Source organism: Chroicocephalus ridibundus, chromosome 9, assembly GCF_963924245.1.
Source record: "Chroicocephalus ridibundus chromosome 9, bChrRid1.1, whole genome shotgun sequence".
In the NCBI taxonomy this organism is placed as follows: Eukaryota; Metazoa; Chordata; class Aves; order Charadriiformes; family Laridae; genus Chroicocephalus; species Chroicocephalus ridibundus.
The window spans coordinates 26,448,206-26,465,553 of NC_086292.1; the positions used below are offsets into that span (position 1 = coordinate 26,448,206).

Genomic DNA, 17,348 nt, shown 5'->3' on the forward strand with positions numbered 1-17,348 from the left:
CAGCAGAGCAGGTGGCAGTGTCATCGGCGTCGTGCCGGGGAGGGTAGGGACGTGTTGACGGTGCCGACTGCCAACGTTATAATGTGTTACAGCGAGAAGAGTTCCCAGGGCTGCCGGGTGGATTTGCCTGGGTGTCGGGGAGCGTGGCGGTTCCGGAGACTTGGCTGCGTTCGTGGTGAGCTTCGGCACCGTACCAGCCTAAATCCCGTTTTGTCACTTTGTGATCCTGGCAGGTGGCCCAGCCCCATGTCCCTGTCCCACGGCAGCAGCAGGAGAGGTTGTGAGGATGTAGGCAGCTTAGCAAAAGCTGAGCTTCCCCAGCTCAGGGCAGCACAGCATGAAAGGGGGTAACGCCAGGGAGCAGGTAAACCCCATACCCTGCCTGGTTTCCCTTCGTATTCCAAGGGGTGTCTCACTTCACACGGGTTATATGAGCAGCGAGTAAAGGACTTGCATCAGCACCGCTCCCAAGACCCAGCAGGTTCTTATCTCATCCTCCTTCCCTTATTTTTTTCCAAGCTTTATTTCAGTTCCTTACTTTAAAATCCTGGCACCAGAGCGGATTCGAACCATCACCCTCCATTTTTTGGGAGACGCAGTCCTCCCCCAGCGCCAGTAAATCGTAGACCTACAAAGACTCGCCCGCTGCCAGTGCTGGGAGTCGTGCAAGCCAGTGACTAAGCCGAGCGTCTGGGATGGCGGCGCTGGCTGCCAGATCGGGGGAGCGATGGAGCGTGGAGGGGAGAAGGACTGCCGTAGCTGAGACGGCCTTCCAGACAGGATGAGAAACCGGGTGGCTGAGTTTGCCTGCAAGGCGGCGGCATGCCCACGCCACTTCTCTATAGTTGGGCATCTGTTCTGGAGGCGGGGGGGAACGCTTCCCCTCCGCGCAAAGCTCTGGGATGTTCTGGGAATCCGACCTTGCCGTGACGCTGGGGAAGGCCAGGCTCTGCCCAGGCTCTTGTTGCCTTTCTGAAGGGAGTTCCTGGACCCAAAGGGAGCCAGAAAGCCCTTCAGCATGTCGTTAAAGCCAGATTTGCCTAGGGATGTGGCCCATTTCATCCTCTGCCCAGATCAGATGGGAAGCAGGATTGCTGCTTCTGTTGTCCATGTTGCTCTGGTGTGTAGGATGGGCCTCCCTGCCCTTATCTCATCCGGAGCATCTCCCTCTTCCTTTCCCTTCTCCTCCTCCTCCTCCTCCTCCTCCTCCTCCTCCATTACCTCACCCTACAGGCATCCTTCCGAGATGCACCGGACTCCCTCCTTCTCCCGCATTTAATATGGTTGTTCTTCAATCTGGTGTGCATCTCGCCTGCAAAGCACAAAGCCGCTCTTTCTCCCATTCATTCCTCCGAACCCAGGGTTAGCATTTCAATTGACAATTGCGCCATTGATTTGCACGCTGACGGTGGGGTTTGCAGTAAATGCCAGGCAAAGGGACTCGGCGGGGTTAGCCAGGCGCTGGAAGTGAGCCCAGTGTTTTCTGAAGCTCCGGACTCGATTTCAGAGGTAGGGTCGTGGCAGAGTCATGCCTTCCCCCTTCCAAGGGGGCGAGCCTTTCTTTGCAGTGTCAAAAGCAGCCTCGGGCTCGCTAGGGGAGGCATGTCCCCTCCTTCGAGGACATCGTGTGGGCCGTTAGGTGCCCTCTGCCCCATCATCCCTGGCTCTTTATAAGCCGGTTATAAGCCATTTATAAGCCAGGCTCCCAGTCTGGGGGTGCAGGGCTGCTCCCCCCTGTTCCTGCCAGGTGAGAAGCAGAGGCGAAGGGGATCAAACAGCTTGCCTAAGCTGAGCTGTTTGAGGGAGAGCTTCAGGGGCTGAAGGCCAGCTTTGCGGGTCAGCCAGAGGGTCCCCAGCACCTGCTCACAGAAACACCTTTAAAAGGCTCCCTTCCGGATCGAGTTAAATCAGTGCTGGAGCCATAAACACGCTTCTGGGCCCTGGCTAGCAGAGCTGTTTACTCTCAGCTTAGTGATTCAGTGCGGTCCCCGGGGAGCAGTAGGATAAATAATACGTTGGCGCCAACCAAATTATTGTTTTGGGCTTGTTTGTTTGTGGCTGTTGGGAGAGAAGTGCGTCCTTGCAGGTTGGCACAGCTCTCGCAGCTGAGCTGAAGAAAGAGGTGGCGTTGGGTGAAAGCCTCAAAATGAAACCAAAGGTAACGGGAGCTCCAGGGCTGAGGTGTGCAAAAGGGTGAGGGCGGAGGAAGAGGAATGGGGGAATCATAGAATCATCATAGAATGGTTTTGGTATGAAGGGACCTTAAAGCCCACCCAGTGCCACCTCCTGCCCTGGGCAGGGACACCTCCAACCAGACCAGGTTGCTCCAAGCCCCGTCCAACCTGGCCTTGAACCCCTCCAGGGATGGGGCAGACACAGCTTCTCTGGGCAACCTGGGCCAGGGGCTCACCACCCTCACTGCAAAGAATTTCTTCCTCAGATCTCATCTCAATCTTCCTTCTTCCAGTTTACAACCGTTCCCCCTTGTCCCATGGCTCCCCTCCCTGCTCCAGAGTCCCTCCCCAGCTTTCCTGGAGCCCCTTTAGGGACTGGAAGGGGCTGGAAGGTCTCCCCGGAGCCTTCCCTTCTCCAGGCTGAACCCCCCCAGCTCTCTCCTCACAGCAGAGGGGCTCCAGCCCTCCCAACATCTCCGGGGTCTCCTCTGGCCCCACTCCAACAGCTCCGTGTTCTTCTGCTGTTGGTGCCCCAGGGCTGGAGGCAGCACTGCAGGGGTGTCTCACAGAGCGGAGCAGAGGGGCAGAATCCCCCCTCCTCATCCTGCTGCCCACGCTGCTGGGGATGCAGCCCCAGGTGCTTTCCAGGCTGCCAGCGCACGTTGCTGGCTCCTATTGAGCTTCTCATCCACCGACACCCCCAAGTCCTCACACCGACACTCCTCAGGGCTGCTCTCCGGCCGTTCTCTCCGAATGGCTGCAAGGTGTATGTTTTCCTGGACCAGCAGCAGATTTAGAGGCTGGGCTGGCCGTTTGAAAACAAGAGCAAAGTTTGCTGAAGTCTGGCCAGACCTGCTTGCGGGGGGTTGGCGATGATGGGTGTGCTGGCAGTGGTAGCCGGAGCCGGGAGAAGGGCTTTCAGGGCTCCAGTGTGCATGGGCTGTTGCCTGCCGGCTCTGCAGGTTGGGACGAGAGGGGGATTTTGGGGACCGCTGGGAAGAGGGGTGGTGAAAAGGGGGTTAGTCCTCTCCTCCTCGGCAAGCATAGACTGAGTCTGTGGCATCTGAGATTCCTCGGGCTAGTTGGCATGACCGGCTGGCTTCCTGCTTGTCGGGCTACTTAGGCAAGTGAATTGCACAGTCACTTCGAAAAGACTCGATGCCAGATTCTCCAGCAGGCAAAGCACATGCTCGGGAGTTTCTCCAAGTCCTTGGACAGAGGAGAAAGACTGTAGGGCTGGGGAGAGGACGGGGAGTGGGCAGGGACCGTCATCCAGCTGGTCTTCCCTTAGCTGCAGGGTCCCAACTGAGCCCGGTGACCTGTCCCACGGTGCAGGGGAAGGGCAGCCCCAGAGCTGTTGGCGTTAGCGAGAAGCTGTGATGGTTTCTGCTCCGCGACACACCTCCACCCTCTCTCTTTGCGGCTGAAGTGCCCTTGTGAAACAGCAGCCTGCAGGTCTGGCAGGGTTTCCCATCACGAGGTGGTGGCTGGCGGCATCCCCGTTGGCCAAACTGGCGATGGGAAAGCCTTGCTGGCTGGGTGCCGCAGGGATTAGAGACCCTGAGAAGGTGCGACCAGCAGAGCGAAGTGGAGAAAAAAAAAGCCACCAATCAAGCAGATCTCTATTAAGTCCTTTTTACTTTTGGCTCTGCGGAGCCTTGGCAAGACCCCTGCGCGGTGTGCTCCGGGCAGAGGGGGAGTGCTGGACTGTGCAAAGATTGTCCTTTGTCTGTCCTGCCAAGTGCCCCTATAAATAGAGAGGGCCACGTGCCACTGATTAATTGCCTGTCTGTGCAGGCAGCCAGCTCCTGAGGCAGACGCAGCCTTTGTCTGCTGGGAGCAGCAGCACTTGCCAGGAGAGAAGTCCCCTCTTCTTTGGAAAAGGGAAAAATAGGGAGAGATGGAAATGGAATGCCCTGTCGTGCTAAGCCGAGGTCAGTCCTGATTGGAGATTTTTTTTTTTTCCCCCCCCTTGGAGGAGCAATCTCTCTCGTGTTATTGCCACAAGCTATGGTAGGGGACAGGGTGGTCTATGGTAGGGGACAGGGTGGTCTATGGTAGCGCACGTGGCACGTGTATTGCACCACGCCGTGGAGCTGGGACCTGGCACGGCTGCTCAAAGCTGCCCAGATGTGGCTGCACCGTCCCAGCGAGGGATGCAGGACCCGCAGACCCCATGGAGGGCCAGCAAAAGCCCCAGGGGAGGGCCAGCCTCCTACACCTGAGCTGGAAACACAGAGAGGAAGGGAGGATGCTTTTAGAAAAGAGGAGCTGGAAAAGCTAGAAGGTGAAAGAAGAAGGAAAGAGGGGAGGACGGGCGGTTCTTCCTCCCAGCTGGGCCTCGAAAACTTCCCGTCTGCAGCAACTGCTTCTGACGTGGGTCCTGGGTCTTGCAAGCTCACTTCTTGTTCACATCTGGGGCGTGAAGCCCATGGGTTGCGGCCTTACCTGCACCCTTCCCCTGTCACGTGTGGGGAAGCCCCAGAGCTCCAGGCTCTGGCCTGGAAGTGGCGGGGGTCTGAACCCAGTCCATCCCTCCTGGCCCTTGGAGGGAGGATGCGGATGGTGCACCTGGAGGCTGGTGAGGAGAGGTGTGATGCTGGGCTGTGCCTGGTAGGAGATGATCCACCCCATGGGCACGGGGGCCGGGGGGAGGCTGACCCCACAGCTGCAAGGCAGTGCAGCAGCTCCTCTCCCATTCAGCTGGATGAGAACTCCCAGCTCCGACTGAGCATGTAAGAGGTCCCGAGGCACAAAAAGCTGCAGGCACGTCAAGGGCAAGAGGGTGCAGGAGCCAAATCTACGAGGCAGTTGCCTGGAGTGGTTGTCGGAGGATGGTCAGAGGGGAAAAGGAGCCCTTCATCTGAAACCTGGGAGGCACTTGGCCATTACAGCAGGCAGGCAGCGCTCACTTGGCTGCTGCAGAGCCACTTCTAAGTCACTTTGAGCTCCTGCTCTCCTACAAAAGCTCCTGCGACAAAGTTTCCCTTCCTCCTCCTCCTCCTCCTCCTCCTCCTCCTCCTCCTCCATCACCAGCCCTGCAGGGGCCAGGCGGGGGCTGCTCCATTGTGCGTCTCTCCCATCCCCTGGGGCCAAGGGGACAATAGCTCGGCTCTGAGCCTGGGAGCTTCCTTTCCCTGCCTGCCTGGCGCTGGGCCAGCTGTCCCGGGGGGCCCCCAAGCCCCCCTGTCTTTGTTTTTCTCATCGCTGGAACCAAGGACATGTGAAAGGGAGTTGTTCGGCCTGAGCCGGCTGCAGGTGCTCTCCGCAGTCAGCTGTGGTTCCCCCGACGAGCGTCCCCTCTTTGCTGTTCCTAGGTGTGAAAGAGTATGTGTTTCCCAGGAGCGAGAAGTACCCGGTCTTCTATCATAAAGAGAACAGCTCGGCTATCTACGTCGGGGGAGAGGGAAAGCTTTATTACTATGACTTCGCAACCTATGAGAACTACACGGTAAGGATGCTCTGCTAACAAGTTCGGCCCCGGAGCCTTACAAGAAGGTGACCAGCATCTGTCTCGCAGCCCAAACGCTAGGTACCTTGCTCAGTGTCTTTGCCAGCAGTGAAGTCAGGCCTGGAAGGGTTTGGTCTCTGCCCAGCCTGCCCCCATCCATCTGGGAAGCTGGAACATCAGTATGGAGAATGGCTGCAGCAAGGGGGGAAGTCTCCTACGCTAGTTGTGTGTGGGTTCTTCCCAGGCCGTGGTCCCCTGGGACCTCCTTGCTGCCCCAGAGGAAGGAATTTTCCAGTGGAGGACCCTTTTTTTAGCGTGAGAAGGGACACTCAGAAGATATGTTCCCATCCCTTTCCATTGTCGGAGCCCAGGCTGCTTTTCCTCAAAGTTCTGGATCAGCTGGGCACTGAGTTAATACAGCAGGAAAACCTCCAGGACACTTGACTTTCTTGTGACCCCTTCTTGTCCTTCTCAGACAAGTTGGTTGCTGAAATTTGGGCCCAGAAACTTCCCTTCTTGTTGCCAGGAATAGCATGGTTCACGCGTTCCAATCCTTGAACACCACCACCCACTATTGAACATCCATTCCCCACAATGACGGGTCCTTTCCCGAAATCCTTTGGAGAGCAGCCCAAGCTGGCTGCCAGTCATGCCTGCTGCTTTGGCCCTGCGTCCCTGCTTCCCCTCATCATCTCGAGGGCCTGAGAGATCCAGCCCAGCTTCCCCAAAGGTTTTCAAATGCTGAGGTGGGGAAAAGGGCTGCGTTGCAGTGTGGAATGACCTTCTTGACCATGTTCTTGCTTTGCTCCTTGTGAAGAGTGACTAGCATGTAGTGCATGGGGCCGAGCCCATATCAGTTGGATTTTAGAGGGAAGGAATTAAAGCATCTCTCTTTCTCTTTTATCCTAGGAAGACTTCCCGGTGAAAAGTGAAGGACAGTGCATGACGCCTGGGAGTTTGGTAGGTCCTAGCTATGGTGGAAAAGCTGGATGGTTGAGGGTTGGAGGAGGAGTTGGGTTGGAGGGCTGCTGGGGATGGAACTGTGTATGCTCCTCACGTGCTCTCTCTGGGTGAAGACCTCCAGTGCCTATGGAGCAGGAGATTGTATGAGATATGATCCTGGTTTCCTCCTCTGGCTTTAAGACACACAAAAAAGTCTGGGAGCCGTATAGCAATGTGCTTGGTAGCCCTGTGGGCTTGGAAGTGCGGGGCTGTGCTCTGCCGGTCACGGCCGGTCACGGCCGCTCACACTCCTCTTCTTTCTCTTGCAGGAGGACAACAAAAATTACCTCACGTTAGTGGAGAAGTACGGAGACGGGATGTTAGTGTGCGGGACCGGTGCCTGTGCTCCCACCTGCTGGAACTTGGTATGTTATGGCCACCGGAGCAAAGCACTTTGCTGTTTTGTTTTGTGCTATCTCCATCTGTAAAATGGTACCCTGATTTGTCTCAGAGTGCACTGAAATGCCCAAATTGGGCTGCTTATTGTGACAGCATGGGGCAGCCCTCATGAGCAGGGGTCCATACATGCCACCTAGAATCATAGAATCATAGGGTTGGAAGGGACCTCTGGAGATCATCTAGTCCAACCCCCCTGCCAGAGCAGGGTCACCCAGAGCAGGTGGCACAGCAACGCGTCCAGGTGGGTTTGGAATGTCTCCAGAGACGGAGACTCCACCACCTCTCTGGGCAGCCTGTGCCAGGGCTCTGCCACCCTCAAAGGAAAGAAGTTCCTCCTTCTCATGTTTAGGTGGAACTTCCAATGTTCAAGTTTGTGCCCGTTACCTCTTGTCCTGTCCCCGGGCACCACTGAAAAGAGCCTGGCCCCATCCTCCCAACACCCACCCTTTACATATTTATAAGTGTTGATAAGATCCTCCCTCAGCCGTCTTTTTTCCAGACTGAAGAGACCCAAATCCCTCAGCTTTTCTCATAAGAGAGGTGTTCCAGTCCCCTCAGCATCTTGGTACCCTTTGCTGCACCCTCTCCAGCAGTTCTCTGTCCCTCTTGAACCGGGGAGCCCAGAACTGTTTAAAGAGGGACAGGGAACTGCTGGAGAACCTCTGTGCTCAGTTCTCATAGCCCGGCTTTCCTCACCTTTTACCTCCAGGAGTGGCTCTGGAGGTAGAAGGTGGGCTGTGTCCTTCCCTCCTTTGGGCTATGCCAGCCAAGGAGAGCTGCTTCCCTCCTACCCCGGGGGTGGATGTGGGCACCTGGCTCCCCTGCACTTACCGCATTTCTACGGGGCCCCTTCTGTCCTTCCCCAGACGCAGAGGAAGGAGAGCACTTCGTGGGACGGGAGAGGCATTGCTCCTTTCACCCCTGACTCGAATGCCCTCGTCGTCGTTGACGGTAAGTCCGACTGCCTCGCGTATTTTCAGTCGTAGTGCCATGCGAGAAGGCTGGGCTCTCTCTCTCACAAAAAGAGTCACCTTGAGGCAGCTCCAAGGGCTTCGTCTGCTCTAGCTGGCGATTTGCCTTAGCACTTCTTGCTTTTGCCTCATTGAAATGCTCATTGTTCTGGGACAGAGCATGGCACAAGTTTGTTTATTCCTGTCCGGGGCATGGGGCTTGAGTCTTTGTGTGGGAGGATGGAGTGCAGTGGAAACAGCGGGGGAAGGTGGGTCCTGCAGTAACTCCGCTGCTCTGGGCCTGGCAGAGGGACACATGAGGATCCTTCCCAGAGGCAGAGCAAGAATCTGCCCCTGCCACTCTTTAAGGAAAAGGACTGGGGGAGTCCTGCCAGGCCTGCTCGGTCCTAGGCAGTGAGGACTGGATTTCTTGACCTACAGCCACCATCTCTGTGAGTTCATGCGCCCAGAGGTTCTTTGTTTTCTTCTCCCCTCCGGAAACAGCCTTTTGCAAATGAGCCTTCCTGTCCCACAGGTCATGACATCTACTCCACCATCAAGAAGAGCCAGCAGAATGGCAAGATACCCCGTTTCCGACGAGTGAGAGGTGGTGGAGAGCTCTACACAAGCGACACGGTGATGCAGAGTGAGTACGGGGCTGATCCTGAAGGCGTGGAACGCATCAGGTAGATAAAATGGACTCTTTGTCAGTCCACAACCGTGAGCCATAAGTACACAGGACAGTGTGGAGGGCTACATCCTCTCTGCCCAGCTGGGCTGCAGCTCCAGAGCTTCTTGCTTGGATTTGGTCACCCCTAGAGCTTTAGAGAGGACTGATCCGGTCCCCATCTGCAATCACAGAATCAGAGAATGGTTTGGATTGGAAGGGGCCTTAAAGATCATGTAGTTCCAACCCACCTTCCACTAGACCTCACCAATGCTGGTGAGGAGGGCCTCAGCAGCTCCCTGCAGCTCTCTTGCTGCCAGCTGGGGGAATTTCACCTCTTTGCTTCTGGGACAAACCAACTGAAGAAGTGAGTTCCTCTTGCTTGGGAGGAGGAGATGGGGAAACGGAGAGAAATGGGTGGCAAGTCCCCTGTCAGATGCTGGAAGGAAATATGGTTGTGTAAAGGTGCCCATTAGTTGCCATGTGGTAGAAACAGGAAGAACAACTTCCACTCCGGGCAGTGACTCTTTCCAAATCCCCAGCTAGGGTGAGACCCTGGGGCAGGAACACGTTGGGCTGGGCGTGGGACTGGGTGGGGAATAGAAAGGACCCTCCTCAATTTCCGTGAGCTTATTATGTTGCCTTCCCCCGAGCCTCCCCAGTGACACTGGGGAACGGGAGGTTATTGAAACCCTGGCCAACGAAAAAATCAAATCAAAATGACACCCGGAAAAACCAGGACTTGTTCATGCAGGGCAATGGATGGGGGCAGCCAGGGCACCGGCAAAGAAACCTGATAGAGCCAGAGCCACGAGGCCAATCCCCCACTTAGACAGAACTCCCTGCCTCGGGGACACCAACTAGCGATGCTCAGAGGAACCCTGCTGCTGCTGGGGATGCCCTTTGTGGCAGCGGTGTATTAATAGGAAGAGCATCATTGGGTTTTCCACAGTGAACACAAACAACAGTGCAGCTTGTTTCCACGGAGGGAGCCTTCCAGTATGATTATAGCTTCGCCGTGTGAGAAGGGAGAATGGGTTTCCTTTGCTGCTAAGCAACCGAGGCTTCACCAGGCTCTGGGGACTTGGCCTTCAAGGGGACGGGCACGTGGAATTGGGCAGGAGGGAGAGGAAGGGGAACCCCCTGGGAAGGTGGCACGTGAAGAGCGGTTGTTAGTGCGATGCACCGGTCAGGTGTGGAGGATGGGCTCAGACCTGTCCTTTGCGTGGAGCACAGACGGTGTTTGCATTCCCTCTTGTCGGAGAGTGAGTGGTTTTGTCCCCACCGGTGGCTTTTCAGATGAAATGTGTGTGTTCAGGCCAAGGTTTTCTGACGGCTCACTTCCCCTTTTCAGACCCTCAGTTTGTCAAAGCCACCACATTAAGGCATGAAGAGCCTCACCAGGACAAGATTTACTACTTCTTTCGTGAAGACAACCCAGACAAGAGTCCCGAGGCCCCCAGAAACATCTCCCGAGTGGCCCAGCTGTGTAAGGTACCATGGGAACAGTGTATGGTGGGGAGGCAAGAGTGTTACAGGGGTGGCAAATGGACGTGCTAGCTGACCTGGTGTAATCAGCAGGTGATTTGCCCCCTCTGGGTCAATTGTTTCCTCTGCCACAGAGTTCGTGTGGACTAAGGCCCTGTCCTTTGGCCTTCCCAACCTCTGGCTCCCAACTTACCTGTAGGGCAGAGAAAGCCCTGTTCTGTCTTGCTGGGATGTTAGAGAGGGTACATCATTGTTGCAGTGACCAGCATCAAATATATCTCCAAAGCATCCCGCAGTTATCCATCCAAGATGCTGAACAGGGTGGGACTGTGTGTTCTTCTCTGCCAAACCCTGACTCCCTGCTTTCCCTCTCCCCCAGGAAGATAAAGGGGGAACCGGTTCACTCTCTGCTTCCAAGTGGACCACCTTCCTGAAGGCCAGCTTGATTTGTGTCGACCCGGTCACCAAGGGCAACTTCAACTGGTTGCAAGATGTCTTCTTTGTCCCTGCGAGTAACTGGCGGCACTCCAAAGTCTACGGGCTCTTCACAAACACCTGGTGAGGATCTTCGCAAAACAGGGGGTTGTCCTGTCCCATGGGCCAAATCCTTTCTTTCAGCCCTTTAGTCTCTCTGCCAGGCCCGTGGGTGGAAAACAGCCAGAGTGGAGATGGTCAGCAAAGGCACGATGCACACAGGTCTAGAGGTGGTGGCTGATGTCTCCCTGACCCTTTCTTTTCTTGTTGTCTGCAGGGGAAGCTCTGCCGTTTGCGTCTATTCCTTTGGAGACATTGACAATGTGTTTCGGACATCCAAACTCAAAGGCTATAATGGTCCCAACCCAGAGATCAAGCCTGGGCAGGTAAGTGAGTGATAAAAGACGCCCACGTGAAGTGGAGAGGCCTCCTGAGGCCAGGAGAGCTGGTCCCTGCTCTGCCACTGCCGTTCTCAGAGTAGCTGGGTGAGGTGAGGGGACAGTCCCACCACTGAGCAGCCAGGTGAGGGCTTGGGGCAGTGAGGAAGGTTGTAGGCACTGCAGGAAGGATCTGAGCTTTGTCGCTGGAAGCAAAAGGAGGCTGGATAAGGTCCAACACCTTCACAGAAAGCAAGGGGAGACGGGCTTTTACGTGCCTGGGCAAATGGATCTGTGAGCTCTCGTATTTGAAGCTGGAGGAACAATGTCTTGCCTTGTGTTTGCTCATCCCGTGGGTTTCACCGAGCCAACCTGCAGCCCAGCCCTGCGGTTAGGGGTGCACCGCTGACCTGGCAGCTAACAGTGGGGTGGGGAGAGAGTGTCCCCTAAGCCTCTGTGGGGGTGACAGGGCAGGAGTCTCCTTGACTGCGGCTTCTGCAGGGGACATTGCTGGTAGGAGCTGGCTTCAGCGCAATCACAGCAGCCCCAGGGCTTGTGTGTTTACCCCCAAGGGCTTGTGTGTTTACCCCCAGGGCAGGCTTGTGCACCATGCCTGGTGGGCATCCTCCTCCGGGATAGGGTATCTGAGCTGAGGCCTGTCTTGTTCTCCCGCCCTCGAGCCTCATCCTTGGGGACCTGTCTGACTCTGACGGTGGCTTTTGTCCCTTCTTGCTGCAGTGCGTTTCCTCCGGACAGCACACCCCGAGTGAGACCTTCAAGATAGCTGACAGCCACCCGGAGGTGGAGGATCGGGTGGAGCCCCTCTCCCCCACCAAGAGCCCCTTATTCCACAACAAGCACCGCTACCAGAAGATCGGCGTGCATGAGGTCTCTGTGGGTGACGGGCGCCACTACAACGTGCTTTATCTGGCAACAGGTACTGGGAACCATTCCCTTGGGAGCTCCCCAGAGTTTGCTGTTCCCCTCAAGGGCAGGGAACCCGGGGGAAGCAGACGAGACACCCCCAGTGCAGAGTGAAGTGTTCCCAGTTTGGCGTATGTCTGTCAAGCAGAAAAGAGCTGCCAAGTCCCAGTACAGCTAAATACACCCAGTTTGGCTGCATAGGCAAAGACAGGCTGAAAGCAGAATTCCAGCACCTGGAATTTGCCCGGTTGGGCAGCTTTAGCCTGTGGTAGGTCTCAGGTTTTTAGGGCAGGGGAGGGGGTAGTATGGCTCTCCCCAGGTGCAGCTTCACCACTGTCAAGCAGAAATCCTTTGCAAAGGGACCCGCTCTGTCATCTCCTGTCCCTGCTTGCTCTAGTGCAAGCAGCGCAGGCTTCCTGCGAGGCGGGCGCCTCTGGCTGGAGATGCAACCGCCTGATGCATCCCGGAGATGCTGCAGCGCTGGGCCAGTGCTGGCGGAGAAGACGGCAGAGCAAAAAGTTGGCGTGCTCAGTCAGGCAGCCGCCCAGAAGGTGCAAAGGTCCCTAGCCCCAGCGCTTCCCTCCCTTGCCTGCCTACCTCCCCGCGCTTGCTCCCTACAGCCGGGCTCAACCCTTTTCCTGCGCTGCGATGGGATTTATTCACTGGCTTTTCATTCTGGAGGGACTTCCTGGGGCTTTTGTCTCCTCATCCGTGATTAAAAAGATGCACACGGCTCTCGGTAGGTGGCCTGGGTTGGATTAAGGCCCACGCACGCCGAAAATCTTAGCTTAAATGCAGCTGACGCCTTGCAGAGTCCCGCCAGGGAGCTTGCTCCAAGATGCAGGGCTTGGCAAGGCAGCTGCCCACCCTCGCTGAGGCGGGCACGGAGGCAAGAGCCAGCACCTGGTGGGTCCTAATCCCTGCCTGACCCGGCGTCACATCTTTCACCTACCCCTGGGTGATAGTGGAGAAGGGTGTGACTATTTGGGAAGGGGAAACCGTGCGAGTACTAAAAAAAAAAGGCTAACGATGAGCATTCCTGAGCCCTGTTCCCTCGGGATCTGTCTTTCCACCCCTCCACCAAACTGACTCATTTTCCTAAATCACCAGTTTGGAGTCATTTAAGTGGGGAGGGAGTCGGTTTAATTAGAAAAACGGAAAGGCAAAAACCCCCAAGTTTCAGCCTCGGGCGAGCGGTGAGATGAGGCTCGCGCAAGGTCGGGCCAGTGATCAAAGCAGAGCGGAGCTCGAGAGACGTTGTTTTTTCTTGCTGGGGCCGCTATGGCGCAGCTGATCAAAGCGGGCACAGCCAGGTCCCGAAGGGTGATGGGGAAATGGGTTCCTCGGGGCTCTTGGCCGGGAGGATGACGAGGCTCTGCTGTGGGAAACGCTGCTGTCTGGGGGACGATTTCCTAACAGAGCAAGCAGGCTGCTTCTGGGAAAGATCCTGTCTGCTCCGGATGGCTGGTTTCAGGAATCCAGTCCAGCCTGGCTCTGCAGAGCGGGTACTGTCTGCCGCAGCAAGGGCTGGAGGCAGAGCTGGCTCTCTGCCTGGCTTTCCCACCCCTGCCCACAGCCCCTCTGCCCGGCCTTGCCGCTCTCAGTGTTGCTTCATCGGGACTCTCCCCTCTTTCTTTCCAGACAAGGGATCCATCCACAAGATCGTGGAGCTGCCGGATGGGGTGCAGAACATCATGGAGCTCCAGGTCTTCCCAAAGAAGGACCCCATCCAGTCCATGATCGTGGACCACAAGAGGGTGAGTCTCTGCCTCCTTCGTCAGGCAGCAGCATTAAAAGCAGACAGCAGGGGAGGCAGGGGCCGATGAGTTAACGGCAGCCCCTGGATATGGAAGTAGCCTCTTGGGTGGGCTTGTGGGTGGTCCTGCGGCGTCCTTTGCTTAAATCCTAACAGCTGGGCTGATGTCCCCAGTCCTGGGTAGCTCTGTGGCTGTTCAGGCCAGTGGACAAAGGAGCTTTTCCGACACCACCGCTCCTGGCGGCGAGGGAAGAACGTGGCTGGCTGCTCCCTGGGTGAAATCTACCCCAGGATCACAGTGACGCTGCAGAAGTGGCAGACAGTGAAGCTGCAGGAGAAGTGCTGGATGCTCCTAAGGTGGCGCTGGGACGATCAACGCCTCTGCTTTCCTCCTGCAGGCCGTGCTGTACGTTGGCTCAACAGACAAGGTCATGGAGATACCCATGGACATGTGCAGGCTGTATCGCAACAACTGTGACAGCTGCTTGCTGGCAAGGGACCCATACTGTGGGTGGTTCAACGGGAGTTGTCAGTCAGTTTATCTAAACCGGTACGTGGCACCGACAACTTGCTGTTTCTCCATCACCTTCGGCTGGTTGCTTTGTTGTCAGAAATACCCAGAGCCTTGGTATTCCCCTTCCGGCCAGGGCCTCATGTGGTTTTGAGGCCATCTGCCCATCACAGATGAGACGAGCCCGTTGTGTCCAGGCGGTAACGGCGTAGATGTCTGCGCTATCCTCAAAAACTGTGCCCCTGCAGGGAATTGTCCCTCCCACAGCACCCCTGCTCCGGGGAGGGTGAGGTCAATGGGTTTTGAGCACCCAGCCCCTCTTTTGCTGTTAGAAACGGGTGTAACTCCGCTGTTTGGATGCCGTTGAAAGCAGTTGATTGTGGAGAGCTGCGGCATGAGACAGATGTTTGTCATCCACCGGCCTCCTAAGTGGGGGGGCACGCGGTGTGCTTTTTCCCTACCCACATAATAGCAGGTGTTTAAACTTTCTTCCTTACCCGATCCGCTGAAGCGCTGCTTCCCTCCCTAACTTTGTTAATGCTTGTTCCCACCTGCTAGGGAGGTACATCAGAACCTGAACCTGGACCCGTGGCGAGGAAGGTGCCAGAAGGGGGACATTAAGGAAGGTATGTAAAGTTTTTGAGCTGTAGGCTGTTCATCCCGGGGGTGTTTTGGGGCAGGGTGATGGATTCTCAGGTCTTTGTACGGGCCGTGCCAGGTGTTGCAACTCATTGCTGGGGAACTGGGAATGATCACACCAAAGCCAAGACACCACGCAAGTCTCAGCTTGGAGTTAATCGCTAGATAAATGTATTTGGGCTGGGTGAGAGGGCATTAACTCGGTATTTGCAGACGTCCTGGGAGAAGAGTCCCGTGGACTTCACCAGGCGTGGGTCAGGCCCTGCCATTAAATGGCGGCGTAACATGTCCCCATCGACCTGACTGTTCTTCCCTCCAGACTTGGCAGGGGGAAATCCGTAGTTCCTGGGCAGTCCTGTCTCATCCCTGCCTTCTCAATCTCTTCCAGTAGATGACTATCAGAACATCACAGTTGTCCCTTTCTCCCGCTACTACCTCAACTGTCCCATCGAGTCCCACTACGCCACCTACAACTGGTACCACAACAACAGCCTCATCAAGACCTGCAACACCACCCACCCGCAGCAGGACTGCTTGCACTTCATCCAGAACGTGAGCCACATTCACTACGGCCACTACGTTTGCATCTCAGAGGAGGATGGCTTCAAGCAAGCTCTGGTGAAGGAGCGCCTGGTCAATCAGCTCAGGTTCATGTCCCAGAAGGGCCAGGCCACCATGACGTTTGGCTCTTGGCTGCAGCTGCTCCTGATGGTGGTGTTGGTGGAGCTCTTCCACTGAACACGACAAGACTGTGTTCCCACCATCCTGGCTGCTGCAACTCTTCCTGCACTTGCTCCTGAGGCGAGACCCCTGTTCTCTTAATCGCTCCTTGGACATTAATCTTTGACTGTCCCACAAGGGATCCTGGGCGGCGGCCCCTTTGTCTTTGGCCTTGGTGGAAGAGTCATGGCGAGGAAGATGCCACAGCAGGGCCAGATGGAGCAGGGTCTGGGGACAGGGAGGAAGGAGGTGGTTTGCTGTACCCAGCAGCGTGTCACCTTCTCTCTGAGCCTGCGCTGGTAGCTCTGTACTGGTTGTCATCCTCAGCCTCCCCTGGGTGGGGACATTCAGGGGACTTCTGCTGACGTGCATGCACTGATCCTCAGGGCACGGTGGCTCCTCTCTTTGGGAACGTGCATGTGATGAAGAGGAGCAGCCAGCCCTTGGCCTTTCTAACTGGTTGATCTGTGCTTCGCTCCAAGCGGGGACCGATGCCTCCCAAGTATTTTAGTGGCTAGTGTCTGTCTGGGTTGGCAAGCAGCTGGAACACTCCCGGTGTCACATGTGAGTCCCCTTCAGGTCAGGAGAACTGGGCTCTGGAAGGGTTTTAGCGTTTGGTTTATTTATTATTTTATTTTTACAGCTGGCTTTGACGTGGGAGGGAGATTGGGAACGAGCGCTGGAAAACCTGCAAGGCAAGGGCAGGTAAAAAGGTAGCGTTTTGCATGGAAAAGCCTCGGAAGGTGACTAGATTTGGGGTGTGGGGAAGGACAGACCGAAGGGGACAAGGAGAGAAAGTGGAAGCAGAGCTCAAACCCAACCCAGGAGGCCCCCTAGAAGGAAGTTTTTAAATGCACAAATCCTCTGCAGGCAGCTAAGGGCATTTATTTGTGGGGAGCAGGCAGCTCCTGCTTCCCAGCACCTCTCCTCCGGGAGAGGGACCGGGCTTCCTCAGGGAAAGAGGCTGCCAATCTCAGGGTGATGCCCGCGGGCTCGGGGCGGGGGGTGCTGCGGCTGTCACCCCACCGCGCGGAGCAGATCTGCCCCTCTCCCTCGCAGTGAGGGGACAGGGGAGGACCAGGGTTTGCTTCCCTTGGGCTTTGAGGTCCCTGCGCAAGACTAAACTGTGAAAAAAACCGGGATGCTCTCCCTGCGCTTGTGTGCCAGGAGCGATTCCGCACCTTCTCCAAACCTTCCCCAGCCCTCTTGACAGCCGGAACGCTTCAGCCTCGGGCTGTGGAACGCGGCGGGCGTTGTTATTTCATGCTTCCAATACCCTGGCGCAGCTCCCGCTTGGTGCCCGCTCGGAGACGCTCGGGAGTGCCCGAGCGGTCCTTTTCGGCAAGGGGGAGAGGTGCCACGTGCCTCTTGTGACCACAGACTAGGGACAACAGGCCAGAGCTTCCTACTGCACTACATTTCCAAGAACATCCCCCCCCTCCAAATCTAGGATAGAGCTTCTTACATCCCTTCTTCGAAGCACTTTAACTTTGTGAACTAACAAATACCTATTTATTATTGACTGGCGATTACTGTACTTGTATAATTTTATAATATTATAGAAAGTGGGTTCAAATTAGAGAAGAGAGAAAACAACAGCTACCAAAAAAAAAAAAAAACCAACCCCCAAACCTTTCAGAGGTTGTGACCAAAGTGAGAATGTGGAATAAAGAATGGAAAAAGAGCAGGCGAGTGCTGTGTTTCTCACCAGGAGCTGAGGGATGCCGCTGCCACACTGGCTGGGGTCTCGTCTGTCCCTTGTCACCCGTGACCGTGGGCTCCCCTCACCCTCTTCCACGTCCTCCCTGCCTCCGGC

The 17,348-nt window shown here is 56.2% G+C and overlaps 1 protein-coding gene across 4 annotated transcripts in view; it reads left to right on the forward strand.

Moving 5' to 3' along the window:
* The window catches only part of SEMA7A (semaphorin 7A (JohnMiltonHagen blood group)), a 33,631-nt gene extending 16,283 nt beyond the window's left edge, over positions 1 to 17,348 (forward strand). Inside the window, exons 3-15 of one of the 4 annotated variants that reach the window (XM_063347461.1) lie at positions 5,492 to 5,625; positions 6,535 to 6,585; positions 6,897 to 6,992; positions 7,893 to 7,977; positions 8,512 to 8,622; positions 9,998 to 10,137; positions 10,511 to 10,689; positions 10,883 to 10,991; positions 11,721 to 11,919; positions 13,548 to 13,663; positions 14,061 to 14,212; positions 14,732 to 14,799; positions 15,201 to 17,348. In XM_063347461.1, the coding sequence (XP_063203531.1) occupies positions 5,492 to 5,625; positions 6,535 to 6,585; positions 6,897 to 6,992; positions 7,893 to 7,977; positions 8,512 to 8,622; positions 9,998 to 10,137; positions 10,511 to 10,689; positions 10,883 to 10,991; positions 11,721 to 11,919; positions 13,548 to 13,663; positions 14,061 to 14,212; positions 14,732 to 14,799; positions 15,201 to 15,550 (1,790 nt within the window). In that variant the 3' untranslated portion in view covers positions 15,551 to 17,348. The remainder of the gene's footprint in view (positions 1 to 5,491; positions 5,626 to 6,534; positions 6,586 to 6,896; positions 6,993 to 7,892; positions 7,978 to 8,511; positions 8,623 to 9,997; positions 10,138 to 10,510; positions 10,690 to 10,882; positions 10,992 to 11,720; positions 11,920 to 13,547; positions 13,664 to 14,060; positions 14,213 to 14,731; positions 14,800 to 15,200) is intronic. The other 3 variants (XM_063347462.1, XM_063347463.1, XM_063347464.1) reach the window with 3 other exon arrangements.